At 43.0% G+C, this 21,245-nt stretch overlaps 1 protein-coding gene across 2 annotated transcripts in view; it reads left to right on the forward strand.

The window, feature by feature from the left end:
- The window catches only part of TBXAS1 (thromboxane A synthase 1), a 259,885-nt gene that overhangs the window by 214,604 nt on the left and 24,036 nt on the right, over positions 1–21,245 (forward strand). The window contains exon 15 of one of the 2 annotated variants that reach the window (XM_066183899.1): positions 13,646–13,756. The exons of the other annotated variant lie outside the window; for it this stretch is intronic. Within the exon in view, the coding sequence (XP_066039996.1) occupies positions 13,646–13,756 (111 nt within the window). The remainder of the gene's footprint in view (positions 1–13,645; positions 13,757–21,245) is intronic. 2 annotated transcript variants of the gene reach the window in all.

Here is a 21,245-nt window from a genome sequence, read left to right on the forward strand (position 1 = left end):
AAGGTTTGCCAGAGAATTGGCTCTACTTCATTTACAAGCTGATAGTTTTGAAAATCTGCCCTTTTTCCTTTTATGAATTACTTTCTAGAAATTGTTAATTATCATTTAAACATTGTGGGGGAGGGGGGAGCCTGTGAATCTTTCGTAGCTCTCACTCCACTCGTGGGCTGAGAGTTCACATGTCAAGAAGCACTTTCTGTCTCAAACCCCTTCACTTAAAATAATTTGACAAGGAAGGCTGCACCCTGACGGTGTTGAGGATAGAAGGCTCTGAGAGCAATGGCAAGTGCAATGGATGGGTACTCGAGCCCTCACCATGCTGGTGTGACAGTGACCTGTCCCCTGGGAAGTTCCCCAGGCTAAGGATGTGGAGCAGCTCCTTTCCCGGCTGGGTCAGAGCTCGTTCCTCTCCATGCAGGCCTGTGAGCACAGCCTTGTGCTGCTCCTCTCTACAAGGCTACTCCTATGTTGTTCCTCAGCTCCCTCCAGCTGCAGAAATGAAATAAAATATGAGACCTACCTCTCAGTTCTGAGGGTATAAATATGGAATAACCTTGTCAGTTCAGGGGTTTACTGTGCTGTAACCAGGAGGAGAATCTGTCCCCAGGTAATGCTTGACTAATGGCTATTGAAGGCGAAAGTGAAGTGATAAGGGTTTGGGATCAGTGCCTAGTGAGCTAACATCTACATTGCAAAACAAACTGTGGCATAACTTGGACTGCCTTTGGTGATCCTACTGCCTTAGGATTTAAAATGTTCTCTTTAGAATCAGGAAAAGACCTAATGCTCCAGGACTATTTCTCACCTGCCTGATATAATACTGCTTCCACTTTCTATATACTCTTGCAACGATGAAATGAGTGTCCTTATTTCTTGGTTGTCTGTGTCTGCTGCTTGTATGTTGATGTATTTGGTGGAGCAGATCTCTCATCCTGGTAGAAGAGAAGAATGTTGTGCTGCTCTCCTCAGAGGGCAGAGACTGCAGTTGCTGAGACCTGAGATGGAAAGTAAGTTGTCAAGTAAGAGAAGCAGTACTAAGAGATTTTTTTAATACCAGCTAAGGAAAAGTATACAGCATGCAATGCAATGGCTAGGAACAGTAGTCAGTCAAAAGCATTTTTAGTGGTTTATATATTAATTCTCCTAACATGCTTTTTTTCACCATCTTCTTTTATCTATACCAATTGCTTTAGCATCTGGGTGTGAATATACAGGTGATTACCACACTGTTGTACTGTAAATAGAGTAGAAGTCACCACAAAGTCATTGATGCCCCTTCTTCCCTTTGTTACCTGTCCTCACTTCCAAGCTCTATATCTCCTCTATGCTCTCCTTTGTATTTTTAATCTCACCATGACTCTTCATCCATGGAGGTGCTGCGCTCTGATCTGCTCCCAGTTCGGTGAGGAAGCTTTCTACATGTCAGTCACACGTGGCATCAGAATGATAACATAGGAGAATAAGGAAAAAAAAAAATAGGATGTACCCCTGATTGCTGTGATCTGAAATCACATTCGCTCCAAAGACCACACATAATTTACAAAAATAAGTACCCAACTTCAATACGGATAAAATAGTCCGGTCTGTGCATCTGTTTGCTGCTATTAGGAGTACTAGTTTTGAAGAGCAATCCGTTATACTGTGAAGTACCTTACTTTGTTAGACAAACAAGAAAACCCACACTTTTAATCTCCTGAAGCTTTTAATGGCATCACAGGATGCAGGTACTTGAGATACTGATACCTACAGCAGAGGGGTGAAATGGCCTTAGCTTCTTCTTACTGCCGGCCTGAAACCAGTGAAAACAGAGCTGAGCCATTTTAAGAGGATTTTGCCAGCAAGGACATTTTTTGTAAGCACATCAGGTGCATGTACTTGGGCAATAAAGGCTATAGAAGAGAGAGAGGTCTGTGCTTTGAGTGCTCTGGATTCTCTGTAACTGTGTGTTAAATTCAAAATAGCAGTCTAAAGAGTACCTTCATCAGCAGAGACTGTTAAAGGGGAGAATAAAGTGTTGTGGGGATCGACTGAAGCTCTGTCACCTCACAGCTGCAGTATGTGGGGGCCAGGGAGGCTTCAGCATCAGCTGCTAAAGTACGGCAGGAGAAAGAGCAGCAGCGAGCCGGGGAGCCGGCTGCCCACCTCTCTGTGTAGCCAGAGATAAATTGCTGCAGCAAAATTGTGAGCAGTGTCTTGTAAAGAAAACAGAGGAGCTGCTCAGAGGTTGAAGAAGATGAGCTGTTTTTTAGGGCTGTCTGGAGCAGAGTGAGTTCAGGGTGCTCTGACATGTTCCAGCTGTAGCAAATGTACAAAATGGGGGCAAGCAGGCTCGCCCACAGCCAGGCAATTATTATTATAATTTTATTATAAGTGGCTATACTTCATGAATTGTCTCTTTCTCTTTGTGTGCAGACTGTTTTCGTGGCTTATGCATGGTGTGGGGATGTCTCTGTGCACACAAAGTGCTGAAGCCAGGGTTTGCTGCCATGCTTCTGCATCTTCTCTAACGATTGCTGTAAATTTGCCTCTTCCCTTTTTCAACTATGCAGCCAGCACTGAAATAAAATGTTCTTTGTGAAGAGAATATTGAAGAGCAGAAGGGAGAAAAGAGGGCATGGGTGTGCTTAATAAAAAAAGATTCTCTGCACTATTGCAGGTGCAGTTGATGCTGTTTAGAGCAGTCACTCATCTCACTCCAAATAAATAGTAATGACTGTTTCCTGTGACTGTGCTGTGAATCATACTCAGTCCATGCAGGGGAGTAGAAAATAAAGCTGCATGCAATCCACATGAGATGATGGCTCTTGTAATATTCAGCAGTTGGGCCTGGATAGAAGCGTTTCATTATCTCAGAATTAAGAGAGAGCTTCCTGCTGTTGCAAAAGCTTGTTTATTCTTCTGCCTGCCCTCCCTCTCCTCCTTCTCTTCTTTCTTTCTTTAACATCTATCCCCTCTTCCTTTCTCCCATCTCTGAAATGTTGGCTTAATGATTCTGAGCAGAACTGCAAGGTCAAATGGGGGACAGTGGCCCTGGAAGTACATTAGTTGTCTATAGCATGGCATTTGGCTTAATAGGAGGGCACTTGAATTTTCTTTTATCTTTTGCCCTCTGCTTCTTTTCTTAGCTTATACTCAAAATTTATCAGGAAGAAGCGGAAGAAGTCAACCTTCTTTCCTATTTTTTAGTGAACTACAGAGTTTTTTTCCTTATCCTTGGCTTTCTCCAAAGTGAATCAGTGGAAGTCTTTGAGTGAACTGCAGTTGCTGCTATTACCTTAAGCCACAGCAGAGCCACCTGTAGCAAACAGGTGCTCTGTGGGGGCAGGTGTGTTTGTGCTTTAGCTGGATGTTAGAGGTCAGCCAGCAAATGCATGGTGAAACCAGATGCCCTCCTTGAGTGGAGGCCTGAGCCAGAACTCCTTGCCTAGACCCTTCAGGAGGAGGCCAAGAGCCAGAGACTGCTGTTCAGGCTTCACCATCTCTGCAGAGTGGCAGTGTGGGGTGAGTAAATCTGTGTCAGGCTCATGTGAACCCACATCATGAGCTCCCTTTGTAATTGGTGGGGAAGGATACCACTGCTTCAGAAGCTGTGGAGGATGAGAGACACATCGCTTCCCAAACTTACTGTATGTCCTATTTAGAGTAAGCATGGATGATGTGTCCCTGTGTGCTGTGCCTCTCTGCAGTCAGGGTTGCTGGGCCACCCCACTTGTGGGTGTCAGTTCCAGTCAGCAGAAGCACACAGCTGGGCTGTTGAAGCTCCATCTGAAACCAGGTGCGATTCATAAAGCATCTTGTCTCAAGAAGAGCTCCGATTCAGGTTTTCACTACTGGATGATCACTTTGATTCCTGTGGGTGAAGGAGGCCCCTCCAACAAGGCCCTGCTATGCTTAGTGACCGGCACGTTTGACCCTGAATGGGTGCAGCCAGGGTCTTTACAGGGTATTCAATTCCAGCTCATAGCTGCAGTGATGGAGGGACCTGTGTGATCCTTCCTGGCTCCTCTCCAGCAGTTCTGAAGCTAAAGGAAGAGGTGGCTGCTTAAGGACACTGACTAACATGGACAGTGCCCTCCTCGAGGGTGAATCTGTGAATACTAATGAATTCATTAGACCTTCTAAAGCATCTCTGTTTCGGTAGTGTTTGCCTCAGCAGCAGTCAAGATGGTTAAAAGGCAATTGCAGCCACTGAAATACGTAGCAAAACTATTATCAGAAGATGTCATTTTTCGTAAATGTCAGTATATAGATTTTTTATGGAGATATGGTGACAGGTAGTGAATAATTTAACATAAATTTACATAATATAGTGCAGCTGTTAATTTATGGCCATATTAGACTACAAGGTTATGTATCTAATGGCTTTTGGTCTCCTCTTTTTTTTTCCTCTTTTTAAAGTTAAAACTTTCCCTAAATTGTCCCACTTTACTCATAATTCATGAGACACCTGCCTTCTCTCCCTCGTGCCATACAGAAGGCTGTGCACATCATACTCTTTTTGCAGCCATGTGATTCACAGCAAACTCATTCCCAACTCCAACCTCAATCATTTCAATTCAGTGTATCCCTGATTTTATTCAAAGCAGGCCTGTGAGGGTCAAGAAATGCTGTTACTACTGGTTGACTTGTGTTCCTCAAGGCTGAGCTCTTGGATAGGCTGAGCTCTTGGATATAGCTAGAGACATATGTTGTTTCTCCTTGTTGGAAAAGCTGGAGATGTGCAGCCAAAGCTAACTGCTCCATAGGTCAAGGTCTCCACCTCCTTTCCCTTTCCAAAATAGTCAGAGGAGCTGGCTTCCACTTAGTGCTTGGCATCTGCAATTGAGAATAGATATTTTTTTCAAACATTTGCTTGGTGGCTTTCCATGGTACAAATATTGGCCTTAATTTTAGAGAGGTGTCATGCAGCATGCTAGTACAGAGATGAGGCTTTTTACTGGGTTTGTGTGACAAGGTTTTGGTAGTGTGGGGGACTACAGGTCTGGCTTCTGTAAAAAGCTTCTGGAAGCTCCCCCCCCATGTACAACAGAACCAATGCTTGCTGGGTCCAAGATGGATCCAGTGCTGGCCAATTCCGAATCCATTAATGATGATGGTAGTGCCTCTGGGATAACAGAGTTAGGAAGGGCAGGGGAGAAGCCTCTGCAATGGAAGCACCAGTCAGACAAGAGGAGTGAGAACATGGAGAGAAACAGCTCCAGGCCAATGAAGAATGAGAGAGAGGAGGTGTCCAGGCAGCCGAGCAGAGACTCCCCTGCAGCCTGTGGTGAAGATGATGGTGAAGTAGCTGTGGCCCTGCAGCCTGTGGAAACCCATGGGGGAGCAGAGACCCACGTGCAGCCTGTGGAAGACGCCGTGCCAGAGCAGGTAGGTGTGCCCAAAGGAGCCTGTGACCCTGTGGAAAGCCTGAGCTGTAGCAGGCTCCTGGACAGGATCCATGGAGAGAGGAGCTTACGCTGCAGCAGGTCTGCTGGCAGGACTTGTAACCTGGCAAGGGACGCACACTGGAGCAATCTGTTCCTGAAGGACTTCACCCTATGGAAGGAACCTATGTTGGAGCAGTTAATGAAGAACCACAGCCCGTGAGAAGGACTCACGTGGGAGATTTTCATGTAGAATTGTCTCCCATGGGAGGGACCCCATTCTGGAGGAGGGGAAGGGTGTGAGGAGTCCTCCTCCTGAGGAGAAAGGAGCAGCAGAAACAGAATGTGGTGAATCAAAATGTAACCCCCCTTTCTCATCCCCCTGCACTGCTGGGAAGAAAGTGGAGGTAGGGAGCTCTAGGGTATTGAGCCCAGGAAGAAGTGAGGGATCAGGGAAGGTGTTTTTAAATTTTGGTTTTACTTTTTACTATCCTACTCTGATTTGATTAGTATTGATTCAGTTAATTTTCCCAAGCTGAGTCTGCTTCACCTATGATGGTAATTGCTGAGTGATTCCCCTGTCCTTATCTTGACCGAAAAGCTTTTCATTATATCCCCCCCCAACATCTAGTGGAAGAAGGGAGTGCTAGAGAAGCTTTGGTGGACGCCTGGCATCCAGATGGGCTTAAGCCACCAGGGGTTTGAATCTAGAGGCGTTGTCAGGGCATAAGTGGTGGCAGGGCCTCTCGAAGTATTTGATCTCTGGATCAAGTATTTATGGACCATGCTGCTAATTCCAAGATGGCCTGAAGCTCCATCCTGCTGCTATTCTACCCAGGTGATGTCCAGCTTGTGAGGCAGAGCAAGAAAGGTATGAGCCTAACTGTACTTGATTCCTCTGAAAGTTTTCCCCATTTAGGCACTTAGGCTTTCAGGAGAGCTGTGTGCATGGAGCACACAGTGATACCAGTATGATACCAGTATGTCCTTTGAATTTCAGATCCCTTGCAGGACATCTAGGTGGAAGATGAGCTGTCTTTGGAAACCTGCAGAAATCAAACCCCCCGAATGCCCAGGGCAGACATGGCTCATAGTACAAACATGCAATTCTAAAGTGAGGAATTAGTATTAAAAGTCAGTGCTCCTAATTAGAGCAGAGGTCCTCCTTGTGAGGCAAGTTAGTTTTCATCCAATTTATTGTAAATATTACTTGAAATATTTTAAAAATATTCAGCTAGAGCCTTCCTCCCCCCCACACACCTCCAGCACAGAGGAAGCATGATTCATAACCAGAAGATAGGTTGGCACCAACGTGTATTAGAATAAGGTTAAATTGTGTGTACTTTTCCACAAAAACTTTCGTGGAAGGTAATTGGGGCAAAGGGCAGATATTTGTCTTTTTGTCCAGGGTAATGGAGGAAAGGGGTTTTTTGTTTGTTTGTTTGTTTTGTTTTCTGCAGAGAATAATAATAATAATCAGCTATTTTTTTCCAGATGTTGTACAATGTGTCCAGTTACACACCCCCTCTAGAACAGTGGCATACACCTCTTCTTATTTGCATACACCTCTTCTTATTTGCATACACCCTGTCTTATTTGCAAGGCTGTGTAACCCTGAAGGTGGGGAAAAAGACTGGTTATTCCATTTCAGCCTTGTTCCTGCCTTCACTATTGTGTCCCACTGAGTACTTTTGGGAATTGGAAAATTTTGTGCCATTGACCTCAGGGACTATGTCAATTCTGTATGGAATCAGTTATACAGACAAAAAAGTCATGTCCTTTGCCAAGACAGGTAAAGCCCTAAGAGCAGTGTGACCACTGTTTGTTTTACTGTACAGCACTATGGGAACTGGTTGGTGTTTAAAAAACAAGTAAGAGAAGTGTCATTGGGCTCTACTGTCTTACAGAGGAGGTGAAAGGAAAGGAAGCATTTTTTTACATACAACAGGGTACTTCATATTCTCTAAAGTGAAATATTGTTTGTTTAGTTTCAAATTTTCAGCAGACACTGACTTCTTATCTCCCCTCTTCCAACCAAGAAGCAAGTTGCCTCATTTTGCCAAGGTGGTTTTCCATATGCTTTGTTTACTCAGGTGATATGAAGAATCATGTGCTCTGTTACCTCTCTGAGTCTGAAGAATTACCCCTATGGCTGTCCCCCAGGCTCTGTGCAGAGGTAAACTGTGCCAGTGGAACTCTGCAGGCCTTCTCTTGGAGCTCACCACAGTGTAGTGATAACAGGGGAATGTCTATTGGGCTGTGTAGTGAAGGGTCTCAGTTAAATCCTCAATATGTTCCTAACTGCTCCATCATGCTGTCCCACCTCTGGTTTGAGCTTCTCAACATAACCACACAGCAGAGAGAGCTGTGGTTAAACAGGATATCCCTGCCCCCCATGCCTATTGTGTTTCCAGAACTCCCACTTCAATAATGTATTAGCTTGATTCATAGAAAAACAGGGGACCAAATGCCTACCTCTCTTCTCATGTTTCCCCAAGGCTTCCAGGAATGAAAGGAATTAGCACACAGACAGCCAATTTCCCTAGCACACCACAGAGCTGTATTTAGTGTGGCCTTAACCTAGACTGGATTCCCACTGGACACCATACAAATGTTCAATAATTAATGTCTCTTTTTAAAAAATCAAAGAGGGTGAAAAGAGGTTGATCTATCCCAGCGATTCTTAACTGAGGAATGGTAATGGATTAAAGAAGCCTAAATTCTTCCTACCCTCTAATATGTCTTGTCAGGAACAGTAAACAAGCCCCACATTTTTGGTACAGTGTTGCTCAGTGTTCCTGGAGCACTGATGGGAATATTGGGTGTAAGACATCTATGAGTCACTGTGGTTCTCATTCAAGTCAAAAGCACAAATAGCACTTCTCATATATCCATGCTGTGTCAGTCAAAGATACTGCATTTCCTTTCCCCTCTGCCTCTAATAAACATCCGCCGACCTTAAGCTGCTATATACAGGAAACAGCCTGTTGGTTATTGTGTAAAACTGATAAGGTCCCCTGGGATGCTTTATCTGTCTCTGTTGTGCGTATAAATTTAGCTTTAGTCATTGTAGGTTTTGTTCTTTTACCCTTTTTCCTCTCCTCCTTTTTTAATGCCTGCTAAGTAAACATGGTATTGTGGATAAGGGGATAAAGTAATTATCTAGCATAATAAGATCAACACCCAGAGACTTAAGATTCCATCAATATGCTTTGCTTTTTAGTTCTCTTGCCTGCATTTTTCTGGCAAATAATGGGTTTCTCTGTTTTGAAATATATACCTGTTATTTTTTACAGTACCCTACCCACACCCCCATTTCATGCAATTGTAAACTGCAGCAGACCAGCGTGCCTGTCACTATGATTTTGCTCAGAGACGTGATGGTATTTACAGCAAAGCTGTATTTCCTCTCCATTTATGGCAGGTTGTGGAGGTTTCTTGCTCAGCACGGTGCTGTGAGATGGTAGCCAGAATTATCTTTTAACATAATGCTCTCAGGAGGTTAGGTTCTTGGAGGTGTAGAGCAATTAACACTCTTAATACTTCCAGTGGTGGTTAAGGGTTTGGTGTTGGGACAGTGGAGCTAAGGTTTGGATTTGTTGTTTTATATTTAAGAGAGTCCTATCTTTCATTCCTTATTATTGGTACACAAGCCAGAAATATGACCAGTGGTCTTTCAAGGTGTGTCCAGCTTCTGGGTGTGATCTGTGTGGCACAGTAATATTGTTACTTTTGCCTGCAGTGTGCTCCCTACTGAGAGCATGCTGGGGAGCTGAAGCATGTGTCTGGATGCAGTAATCCTTTCTTACTCTGCAGTCTGTCGGGGGCTGTTTGAATTGAGTTGTCCTGAGGTGACTCAAGTTCTTTTTAAGATTCACTTACAGACTTCTGCTATCACTCATCTTCCATTCAGGAGCTGGTGAGCCTCATGCCCTGAAGTATGTCTTTTGTGTAATTCCTTCTTATGCAGCTCTGAGGTAGGCACATCAGGGTGCATTTTATGCTCGGCTTGTAATAGTATGACTATTTTGGCAGGGTGCTGGACAGAGAAGATTCAGGCCAGACATTTTACTAGCTACTTCTTAAAAGCTGAAGTGGTAGCTGGGGAGACAAACAGGCATTTATGCCTTGAAAAAATCCCCTGCTATGTCCTTGTCTAGCTCTCATTACACACCCTGCGTGTGTGGTGAAGTGGCTGTGGCACAAGCAAGAGAAAGGGTTTGTTTAGCTTTTTGTTAGCTGAGTAACCATGGTCTAGACAACACGATTAGTTAATTACCTGAGCACTACTCTAGTTACTGAGGTGAATTTCAGCTCTCTCTGACCTTTCTGCTGCTGGTGTGGTTTGCACCACTCTTAGCTGGCTCACAACTGCCTCATCTGGTACATCCACAGCAACAGTGGCCTTAACTGCAGTATAGACCTTTAGAAACTTGGTGTGGTTTTCAGAACAAAGGGGGTAGTAGCAAAAAGTCTTTAAAAAATGTATGCTAAAAAAATCCCCAAAACATCCTTTTAGCACCTTTCCTTATTTCAGCTTCCCTGGGGCAAGGGCTACACCCTCTTTAATATTGAGAGACTTTGGGAATCTGACTGAAAACAGGATCTTCAGGAAAAGGCCAGATAAAGTCTTCACAGTACTGATACTTCACTAATTTCCCCAGCAAGGTGGTAGTTTCATTTAGGCTTCCAAGGCAGTTGTTGGAGATCTTCCATAATGTTTGGATGAGGAATTTGTCCCAGCCAGCCAGCCAGGGGTGAGGATCTTGCCCTTCTTTCTTCAAAGATGATTTTGTCATGAGTGGTACATAAAAATGCATTAGCACTTTTTGTCAGTAATGAACTTCTTTGTTCATTAGGTTAGCATTGGCTGCTGTCACTAGTAAGTACATTTTAATGAGGAAGAGAGCATTCTGAAATGGTAGAAACCTGGCACTCTAGGGTCCAATTCACAGCTCATTGAAATCGGTGAACAGATAGACTGAATTCTAGAGATAGACTCCCACTGAATTCGGGTCCCATTCAGAGCCAGGGCAATTTACCCTGGCTGGGTACCTGCCTTTGGTTTCCCCAGTGGCTACTCAAGTGTAAAGTGCAGCTGCTGTTGGCAGGTTTTTTTTCTTCCATTTAGAGTTCTGAATCCATTCGGCATTATTTTTAAGGCAACAACACAGCAATTGAAATTAAATAATCCTCTTACATCATTTACTTCCACTTGCTGGTTTGCTTTCATTTGACCTGCTAACCATGTCACACAGCATTAGTTTTGTAAATGCTGTCATGGACTTGGTTTGAAGGTTTGTGCCAGGTCAGTTGTAATTCCCTGTTTTTCTCTTGAGTGCCAGAACAAGCAGAGAAATGTATATCATGGGTGCAAGCCCAAGTAAAATGAACTTCGATAATTTAAAGAGTTCTGTGCTGGTAAAATAGCTTCTTGGCTACTGTCATATTTTAAATCTACTGTTTCTCTTGTAATTCCCTCATACTTGCTTTGTACTCCTGTTTCTGGTGTTTGTGATTTAAAAAATAGCTAGTTTTATAGAACAAGCAGAACAGACTTCTACAGTAAATAGTTCTGGGTAAAAATTCCACTTGTTGCTTTGTGAGAAAATTATGAATGTGTTTTAAAAAGCCCCTTCTTCATTATTTCCTTCTCTTCATAAATAACAATTGTAGTTATTTTCATACAGGCCTTCTTTTCCGGCATGGCACATTTTAATAATTTACACATCCCTGCTGCATGGGAACCTGAGAGCGAAGCAGACTTCCTGAGGGAATGTCGCTGCAATCCTTATTCCTGTGATTATTGCTACAGTACCACTGAGAATTTCCACCCTAGATCTGGATTTTATTGCAGCGTATGATGTTCAAAAACCTAATAGGACATAGATTCACAAAGGCTTACAGTGTGTACTTAAACTGACAAAACAATGTGGATTTAAGATTGTGTGTTGATGTTAGAGATGTTGACTCTTTTCCTAACACAGGAAAAGAAGATGGGTGGGCCATTGCTCCTCAGTAAAACAGCACTGAACTGATTAGGACCCTCAACAGTTACTCAGATTTCCAGTGTGCCTTGAACAGATTCAGAGAGTTTAAGAAGCAGCATGAAGGGAAAATACAATCTTAGATTTTTAGACCCCTTTCTTAAGAACCCAGGAAGAACACATGGGTCATCATAGCATGTGCCTTCACAAGGAAGCAGACACTCAGAATCTCATTTGAAAGGATCCACAAAGATCCTTCTCCACACAGCACCAACATATTGTGGATCATAGAAGATGTCCTAAGCCTTCATAAACAACTAGAAACCTCTATTAAAACATCACTAGCTGCAATTATAATGTATCACAGGAAGAAAGAAAAAGAGATCAAGATCTCAAGTCCTGGCAGTAGCGGGGCATTTGTTAAATAAAACTCATCTTTAATGATCAAAGCAGTTATTAGTACATTGGTGAGTGGAGATATCTTTTTAATGGTTTTCATTTTCACATTAACCTTTAAAAAGTGAGTGAAATCTTTCTAAACTAGAGTGGGAAATTATATATTCACAGCTTACCAAGTCAGTGGAAGTCTTAAAAAGGGGGCTTTTTCTGAGTGCTAATTTTTTTTGAAAATTTAATTTCCAAGATGCTCCCATTAGGCAGTGGTTGAATCTACTATCACACAATCCAAAGTGGTTTCCCCAAAGCCATCAGTTTATGCAAGATTTCCCTTGGATTCCCACTGACAGCTGCTGCAAAGGGTTCTTGCTTAACTCTCCAGGCTCATGTGTGTTTTGGTTGCTCTTTTAGTACAGCCTTGACCTCCAAGGTCTTCAGATAGGAGCAGTGCACCTCACAGTTGGAATATGTTTTCCTTAAGGATATTATATTGTGGCTCTTTTATATGAGTGGGTTGAACTTAATTTAGGAAGAGCAGGAGTAGAATGAAAGGGAAGTTTCAGTTTCCTAAGGGAAAATGAACTGTGTAATCTTAACGGCTTGTTTTAACTCTTGCCACAATCTCTGGCTTTCTCTGAAGAAAGTCCTGTGTCTGCTGGGAGTGACTGCAGAGTGGTTTATAACTTCTCATGCTTTAGCTTTGCATCATAAGAGCAGTGGCACATATAGGCAGTGCTGTGGGCAAAACCTTTTATGTTGTAGTGGGGAGTGTTTTCTCCTTTAAAAATGTCAAATTTAATACAGAGATGCAAAGAAGCAGGGCCTCCATTAACCCTCCCCAACAAGGAGTGATCCCAAGATCCTACTGGCTCTTTATTAGAGCAGTGGGGTTTCCCCATAAGGCATCATTTGTTATATTGCTTCCACCTTGTAAATTACATTTTTTTCTCCCTTTTTTTTTTTTTTAATTATGCTCTTGGGAGGCAAGGGGAGGGAAGGGACAAGGTGTGCCTCTGAATTGATTTTTAGGAGGTATGGGGAAGAAAGGAGCATAGTGAAATACTTTTTCATCCAAACATAGGGAATAGAGCAGGTTTGATAAGGAGAAATTGTCCTGCAGAACAAAAAATTTTAGAAAGCTTTTGAGTCAACTGCATCAGGGTTATTTTTTTCAGCCAGATTAAGTGGTTTTTGGAAACCTGTTGTGTTCACACCTTTATTTTCCATGTAGCTGATCCTCTCTTATATTCTTGGGAGGGATCCTGTCACTCTTTTCATTCTTGACTACAGAGAGAAAGCCAGTGATGCTTCATGCTAAACTGCTTTGTTGCCAGTGGTAAGATCTGTGATGATGAATCTGACATTCCTCTTCCCTCAGATGAAAACCCACTGAGGTTATTGGTCTGCTTAAGGACTACTGAGACTGGGGACACTGATTAGCAGGCCAAAATGAAGGAAAGGATGTCTTAAGAAATATAATGCATGTAGCATCTGTAAGCCTGGTAACATTTCTGAACAGCTTCTTTAACCAGTATCAGAGTTCCTTCATACTTCCTTCTGCAAGCAGAAATGAAAGCAACAGGGATAAAACCTAGCCAGGGTTTTAGCATCATCTGTCTTCATAAGAGGTTGACATGCGTAAACATGGTCACTTCCTTTTTCCCTTCCTGGATACTATTAATGTAGATGTGATACTGTGATGTAATGTCATATAAATCAATCCTTATGCATCCATTGCTGATTGATCAGATGACAACTGTTAACCATTTATCTGGTATTTTTCCATTGATGCCATAATTTCGGCATCCAAGTTCCTTGCAAAGTGTAAATTATCTCAGTGACCTCTACAAATGCCCAATTAAATTGATTTTTTTTCTACATGTGTCACTGGTTTCAAAGGAGCTATGCGGATTTGTGACGGTTGAAATCCTGCCCCAAAGCCTCAGGCTCAAGGAGTTCACAATGGACAGGGATGTAGCCCAGAGGCAGAGGTCTACTATCTTTGCTGAGGTAGGCTTTGATTTTAATGTACTAGGAAGCTTTTAAGATCTTTTAACTACTTTTAAAAATCATAGTGTTAAAATCATGAAGTTCAACAGTCATATGCTTTCTTTTTTCATTGTCGTTGAAAATTATGAACATTTAATCTTTAAAATCCTGATAAGGCAGGTAAATTGTAATTAATCATGAACCATTCATCAATAACTAATTACTCAATTACATTAAAGATAATCTTGTTTTCAGTGAATATCAGTCATTAAATGAACAATTATTTATTTCGAATTCATAAGATCAACACTGTTATTTCTGTAATTGCAAGTGTCATGAAATGGCCACAACATAATAAACCATACCTGCCCCATAACCTCCATATTAAATCAGAATGTCATATTGACAGATACTGTGGCACTGCAAATAAGTCGTCTTTTGCAGACACCTTTTTCCAATTGAAATAGCTGGGATTAAATGAGAAATAAATTCTGTCTATGTCCTAGTTAAGCCTGTTTGGAAAAGTCTAAAGAAGCAAGCTATTAGTTAGCAGACTGATAATTACAGATGTTTAAAAATAGATACTCAGCTATTTATGCAGTCTGAAGTATTAATGACTTTATTTAGCACTGGAATAAAGCTCAGCTGTGAGGGCCAACCCCATATAACATTTCCATGAGGTACAAGAGGTGGCTCTAATATTTTTAACTGGTGGAGGTTCCACCAGCAAATTTTGTGGCAGATCTTGTGCTTGCATGCATGTACAAATTAAGCAATGGAGGTTTGAGAAGGAGTTATTGTGCAAAACAAAAACATGCAGCTTATTCATTATGCAAACATTGTAAACAAGATGAGAATGTTTTGTTGTAATATGCTGGCAAACAGAAAAAAAAAAAAAAGAAACAACAGAAAAGCCTTTTAAAGGACCTTGTAATATTTTGCAATGTGCCATGTTCACAGTCAGGCCATGGTGTCATATGTTGTCTTTATGAGCTTGGAAGTGGTCAGGGAACACCCTGCTGCATGTTGGTCTGGAGTTCCTGCCTCCTTCCCACTGTTGTGGTGCCAGGCTGGGTGCTACCAGAGGCCCTGTATCCTCAGGGGGAAAATAGGGCTTACAAATGGAGCTTACAAAGATTTTATAGAAAGTTGTAAAGTTCTGATGGGGTTGGACCTCACCTAGCTAAACATAAGAGCCCACTCAATGGTGGGTGAAAGAAAAAGGATGATTTCATGCAGGGTTATCAGCATATAATAATTTGGAGGCTCAAGGGCTCATTCAGGTGAGAGGAACTTGCAGGTCAGGAAGGTCTGAACCTCCAGTTCGAGCTGTTTGGTGCCTGTAGTAGCAGCTCCAGCTGCACAGATAAAGAGGCCTCAAACATCATCTGTTTTAAGACTGGTGCCAGTGATCTTTTAATTGCTCTGTGAAATGGAAGTAGACATACCCATCAATGCCTGGCTTTGCTGCTTCAGCAAGGCAAGCTGTTTATATTACTAAAAGTTGGGTATTTGAATTCACAAAAGCAGTTTTCCCCTGTCTCATTCGATCTTTCTGCTGCAGCAGTTTCTGTCACTGAGCAGGGTCTGTGTGTGTTGTTAACAGTTGCTCATGGAGATGGTTGAGGGAGCAGAAGAGAGGGTTGCAGGAAAGGGAGGGCTGACCCTTTTCCATCCACAATCCCCATCACCCCAAACTGCCCTGCTTTAAGCACAAATAGCCAGACACCATGTGGAGCAGTGCTGTGCTTTCCAAAAGCCATCCAGGACTGGTGTGCAGCGCACTCCCCACTCTGCTTGAGGGCATCTGCAGGACTTGGGGAGTTCAAACTCACCATTTGGGCTTGAACTATCAGAGCCAGCAGGCTCAGCAGCAGTAACCACTGGCAAACAGGGCTGGGAGGAAGTACCTTCTTTCCATCATGCCGTCTCTTTTCCAGATGAAATGAGATTTATCACATTGTAAAAGAGGACTTAGTGCATTCTTGGGGCCAGGCTCCTGTAGTGGCAGGGGTTTGTCCTGGCCCCAGGTGCAGAGGGTGCCTCTGCATCCAGCATTGGATGTGTATCCTCTCAGACTGTTGAATTAAATGGACAGGCCTGCTTTCTTGCTCCCTGAAGTTAGTAAGAGATAAAGGTCCCACAGAAAGAGCCCAGGTGGTTTGCGGTGGGAAAAGACTGCCTGACAGGAGTGCAGCTGTCCCTCTACTGACCTAGGGAGAGTCGCAGAGACCTCTGGCAGGAGGCCCATCACACCCAGCCCTTCCTTCTGGCAGAAGGAAGGTGCCTGGAATGACCTGGAGTGGGAGCCTGCATGCAGCTCTGGCTGTGAGCTCCTGGAGTCAAACTCTGATCGTACACCTCCAGCAGGAAGAGAGTAAGATTTCAGGGGGGTGTAAACCCCTGTGTCTTGAGTCTCTAGAGTGTGTAAGAAGTCATGTAGCTGTAAAGTTAATGATTGCTGAGGCGTCCCTTAGCTCTCATCTCTACCTGATGCATGCCACTTTGGTGCTGTCAGTGTATCAAAGAACAACAAGGGCTTTGTTTGTTAGATTGGAATAGCAGCCTGTATTTTAACTGCTTAATCAACAGTACTGCTCCAGAAGCTGTAATAAGCTTGTCCTAGTAGCTGCACCCAGGTGGCATCTAAGTGATTAATCCTGAAAAAGAGAGATGTCTGCCCAGCAGAGTGGCAAGTCAGGGTGCAGACCCACCATCTCACAGCTTAGTTGGAGGAAGTAAGAGCTGGAGTGGGTAACAGAGATAGCAGCATTTTCAGAGTCAGGAGAAGATGTGGGCCAGGCTTTTTGTGCATGACTGCTGCTCTTACCCTGTGCCAGCTGGCACTCAGATCATCTGCAGAAGCATATGTTTGACCAGCCCTCCTGCCAGGGGGAAGGTGGTACCTTGGGCTGGTTTAAGGGGAACGAATCAAGAATGAGCACAGTGAGCAATACAAGAATTTCCTTTCAGTAGGAGGTTTTTTTTAGTAAACTCTAAGCTGAAAATATTGTTACCTTTTGATTCAACTTTAGTGTGCCCTCAGGCCTGACCATGGCATCCATGATCATAGAATCAGAATTTAGGTTGGAAAGGACCTTTAAGATCATCGAGTCCAACCGTAACCCTAACATTGCCAAGTACCACTAAGCCATGTCCCTAAGCGCCACATCTATTAAATATGTCCATGGATGGTGACTCAATCCCTTCCATGGGCAGCCTGTTCCAATGCTTGGTTTTCTCAGAAGGACCATGGGAAGCATGCTGAGAGTCATGGTGTTCCTCCATCTCTGATCAGAGAGGGAAATGGAAGTTGTAGTTGACTAATATTACTTGAGCTCCTTGTTTCTTTCTTAAATTCTGACTTGCTCAAAGACCACAGGCTGTTCATGTGGTAAATGGAGCATGCTTATATTTATCTTAATGGATGTTTGAGATTCTCACATAAAAATCATTAGGGAAGAGAACATATTATTATAATTTTAGTGTATCTCCTTCTTTTTTGTGACATTATTGAAAGTTCGTGGTAGTATTTCAGCATCTGCCTACACAAATAGTATTTAGCAGTGGTATTTTCAGTCACGGGTGCCTAAAATTAGTCCCCTAACTCTATATTTAAGAACCTAAATAGGTGCTTAAGTTTTTTAAAGGGACCAACCACCAGCAATCTACACCTGTGTGAATGAGAGCTTGACATGCTCAGTGCCTTTAGCACAAAAAAAAAAAAAAAAAAAAAAAAAAAAAAAAAAAAAAAAATTATGGCTGCTGTCCCAATCTGGCGTCTCATTCTAGGTTTGAATATGGTGTGTCATAGCTGATTTTGCATTCAGCGTCCAACTTCAAAGAAACAATAGCTGAGTGTCAATGCAGTTTGTGCAGTTATCAAAGACAGTTGGTGCCTCTTTGGGGCTTCTGCTTAAATCATCCACTTCAAAAAATACAATTCACATGTTTAGCAGTCTTAATGTAAAAAATACTATGTGTTTTTGAATTAAGTCAGGCACTGAAGTGTTTTCTGATTCTAGTATCACTTATCTTCCCCATCAAGATGCACCAGCAGAGAGGGCAGCCAGGCTGTTATTGCTTTTACTGTATTCTAAACACACACAGGCATACACACATCTGTATCTTCAAAATCTGCCAAGAGTATTTGTTGTTGTCTCTAAGAAGGAGTAATGCTCTCCTACAATGTGTAATTTATAGGCATTAGTTTTTGCTACTTCTTATTATAAAAACAATTAATCTCATTGCAGAATGTGTGCTTAATTATAATTTGCTAATTCCCTTGTGTTTTTTAAAGTCAAATTTATTGCTCAAGTGTACTGTAGCAAATATAATCTGGTGACAAAGCAAGGGAATTAGTTCAAGGAACTGATTTTTCTAGCACTGAATTTGTGACCTGTGACCTTACACAAAACATTTTACCTTTTTCATGAGTCAGCTTCCCCATCTGTTTTTTTAAAAATGGCTGGAGATTACTAGGTGAAAGATGCCATATTTTTATTTTGTTAAGCACCAGAGCACAGGATGCATTCAGCACATTATTTATAATGTACATCCCTGCATTTGAAACACCTCATCATATTTCCACTTTTAATTTGGCTTTACTTTTGCTATCGTTGCTAAACATAAACCACCCACACAGATTAAGGACACTGGTGTTCACAGTAGTCTAAATTGTATCAGTGATTTAACCCAAAATTAGTGCTAGAAGCAGTCAGTACTGCCAGTGGTCTTGGGGCTCCATCACAGCAAAGCAGTGTGGAGAGTGAAACCCATTTTTCTCTTGGCTTGTGGTCCACGCAAAACTAACATGAGCCTGCTCTTGCAGGGCCGGAGGCACACGAGCTGTGCCCATTTGGAGTGTGGGTCTTGTCTTTGCTCCTCATCTGCTGTGCCCAGGGAGACGAAAAGATGGGGATGCTGTGCATATTAGAGAGGTCAGTTTTCCCTCCAAAGACATGAGCTTTCTCTAGTTTGTGGCAAGTCCAAGTCACATGCTAACAAATTGGTGCTGCTGCTTCTGCTGCAGAGGGCCGTGGATGTCATGTCAGTGACTGCTTTCAGTGCAACCCCAGGGGCATTTGAACAAACGTTTTCTCCAACTGTTGACATCTTGGTGGCCTCAGAAAGCTGGCCCCCTGTGGCTCATAATGGGATGGTGGCTGGATGAGATGGAATAGGGCGTTTAAACAAACCAGTGCTGCTTTTCAGTTCTGGCTTGCATTCCCGCTTAACTATGTATGTACCATATCACATCATGCATCTACGTCCTGTGAGGCATTTGTAGTCAATAGAAATATATCTTTGATTGGACTATGTAAAGAAACTCCACTATTTTTTAAGCAAAGCGGCTCTGAAAACTTTGTTTTACTGCCCACAGCATGAAGATGTTTTCTTTTACAGCTATGATTTGAGTACCACTGGGAGAATTGTGTATGCCCCCAGGGTACACATAAACTCCTGACCCTGCTTAAACTGTGTGGCACACAACACTGGGCACACGTCAGCAACATTTTTGTGCTGTACCAAACCCTGTGTTGTGATACATCATTCATGTCCAGCACTAATGTTGCAATCACTGGTCCTGATCGCTTCCTGCCAAATGGCAAACACAGCCTGTCCTCCCTAAAAATAGAGACCTTTCCCACTGCACTGTGGGAAAAATCCCAGTGCCAGTACCAAACCATACCTCTCCCCAGTCCCTTCAAGCCATAAAAAAATTTTCTCCTGCTTTCTTTCTGGCATAAAGCACAGTTTGGGAAATCTATTAGGGCTATTAATTTTGTTTCAGGGAGCGCAGGGGTGCTAGTGTTTTATTAACACAGTAGCTCTGCTCAATGGCAACATCTGGTTTTCAGTGAGGTTTCAGGGTTGTTTTTATTTTTTTTCCTCCATTTTCCAGCTGTGTTGACTCAAGTCAGAAGGCAGTCAGCCACTTGTGAGACTTAGGTCTCCAAACACTTAAAGAGCTGAGATGTTCTTTGAAACTCCTGGATCTTGGAAAATTAGGGCAGAATCTGACAATATCAATTTTTCCTCCAGAGGCTTGCAGCATTCACAGTTCTGGTTCCAGCCAGGATCAGGAAATTAAAAATCACATGGAAACTTTTGCAGTGTTTTCAGGGTGGCTGTAGGTTACGTCTCCACAGGGCAAAAGGTGCAGGAGAGAGACTTAGTTTTCCCAGGCCATTTGCTTTATATAGTTCATGTATCCTGAAAGAGGGTTTACCTTGCTCGAGAAAACATGTAAGTCAAAAGAATAAAATCTAGGTTTTCTGGAGCAAAGAATGGAAATACAGTTTTGGTATCAAGGCATTAACAATTCATTAGCCTTACCTGTGTCCCAGCAGTGGGGCCAGCATGAGACACAGCTGACACTGCTGCATTTCTGATGTGTGTTATAAATCCCATCCCTCTGGGACTTTTGTTGGCCAGGTGTGGCAACCTGCCTGTGGCTTGAGCTCCAACACAGCAGGGAATGGGTGGCCAGAAGGACCTCCGCGCTCCTCACCTGCTCTCTGCTCCAGTGCAGCATGGACCCCAGCCCTCTCCTACCCCAAGAGCTGTGGTTCCCTGCTAAATCTCAGGGGAAGGCTGAGGTACCTGAAAAGCTGTGCCTGCTGGCAGGGTGGCTTCCCTGCCACCTCATCCACCTTTGCTTCTGTCCTTGCTTCCTGCCCTCCATCCCACAGCACTCACTTTGAATTCATCTCTCTTGTTTTCTGCTGCTGCATTCTCTCCTTTTCCTGCTCCTGCATTATTCAGCTTTTCTTCTCTGGCAGTGTTTTTGCCCCCTCCTTTTCACCTCTTAGCTCTCCATGCTCCATGTGCAGGAGGAAAACAGCAAGCTGTGCAATACAGCCTTGTGAGCCATGAGTAATGACAGAACGAAAGGAGAAGGAGGGAAGGCAGCCTTAATGCTTGGCATCTGAAAATGAAATGTTTGCTTTTTCTGCAGTCAGTTTTGTTAGAGGTGCTCAGGATTCCTTGTTCCGGTCCCAGTAGCGTGACTGAAGCAGGAGGCTGTGCCAGCTTGGGATGTGGACTTTGAGTCCAGACCCTACCTCTCTAGCACTGCCCAAGCCCAGAGGAGCTTCACTGATGCAGCAGAAATTTGCTTGGTGCCATGCTGACCTAGCTGGCATCCATAGCCTAATGACTCATATTTTAAGTAGTGTTGCCCTAACTCTTACCCCACTCTCAACCCTTTTTTTTTTTTTTTTCCTGAAAAAAAAAGCCTAGCCGAAATGAGGAAAATCAGTCTGCGAAACAGGAACTGTTGAGTTGTTTTAGGGTTAAATTACAACTGTGTTGGTTTTTTCCATGCATGATTTTTCTTTTTTTTTTTTCCCTTTCCCAGACTGCTTGAGTCCTAAATTCCCCCTGTAAATCTGCTTTCTGTACCATCAGTTCTCAGAACAATGAACTGCTTGATATACCTGATAAGAGTTAACATGAAAAATGAATAAATCATTTTCTACTCCCTTCTCTTTTTTTGCTGTAACTG

This window comes from Chamaea fasciata, unplaced genomic scaffold, assembly GCF_029207755.1.
Source record: "Chamaea fasciata isolate MVZ Bird 193981 ecotype frontalis unplaced genomic scaffold, bChaFas1.0.hap1 SCAF_5, whole genome shotgun sequence".
In the NCBI taxonomy this organism is placed as follows: Eukaryota; Metazoa; Chordata; class Aves; order Passeriformes; family Sylviidae; genus Chamaea; species Chamaea fasciata.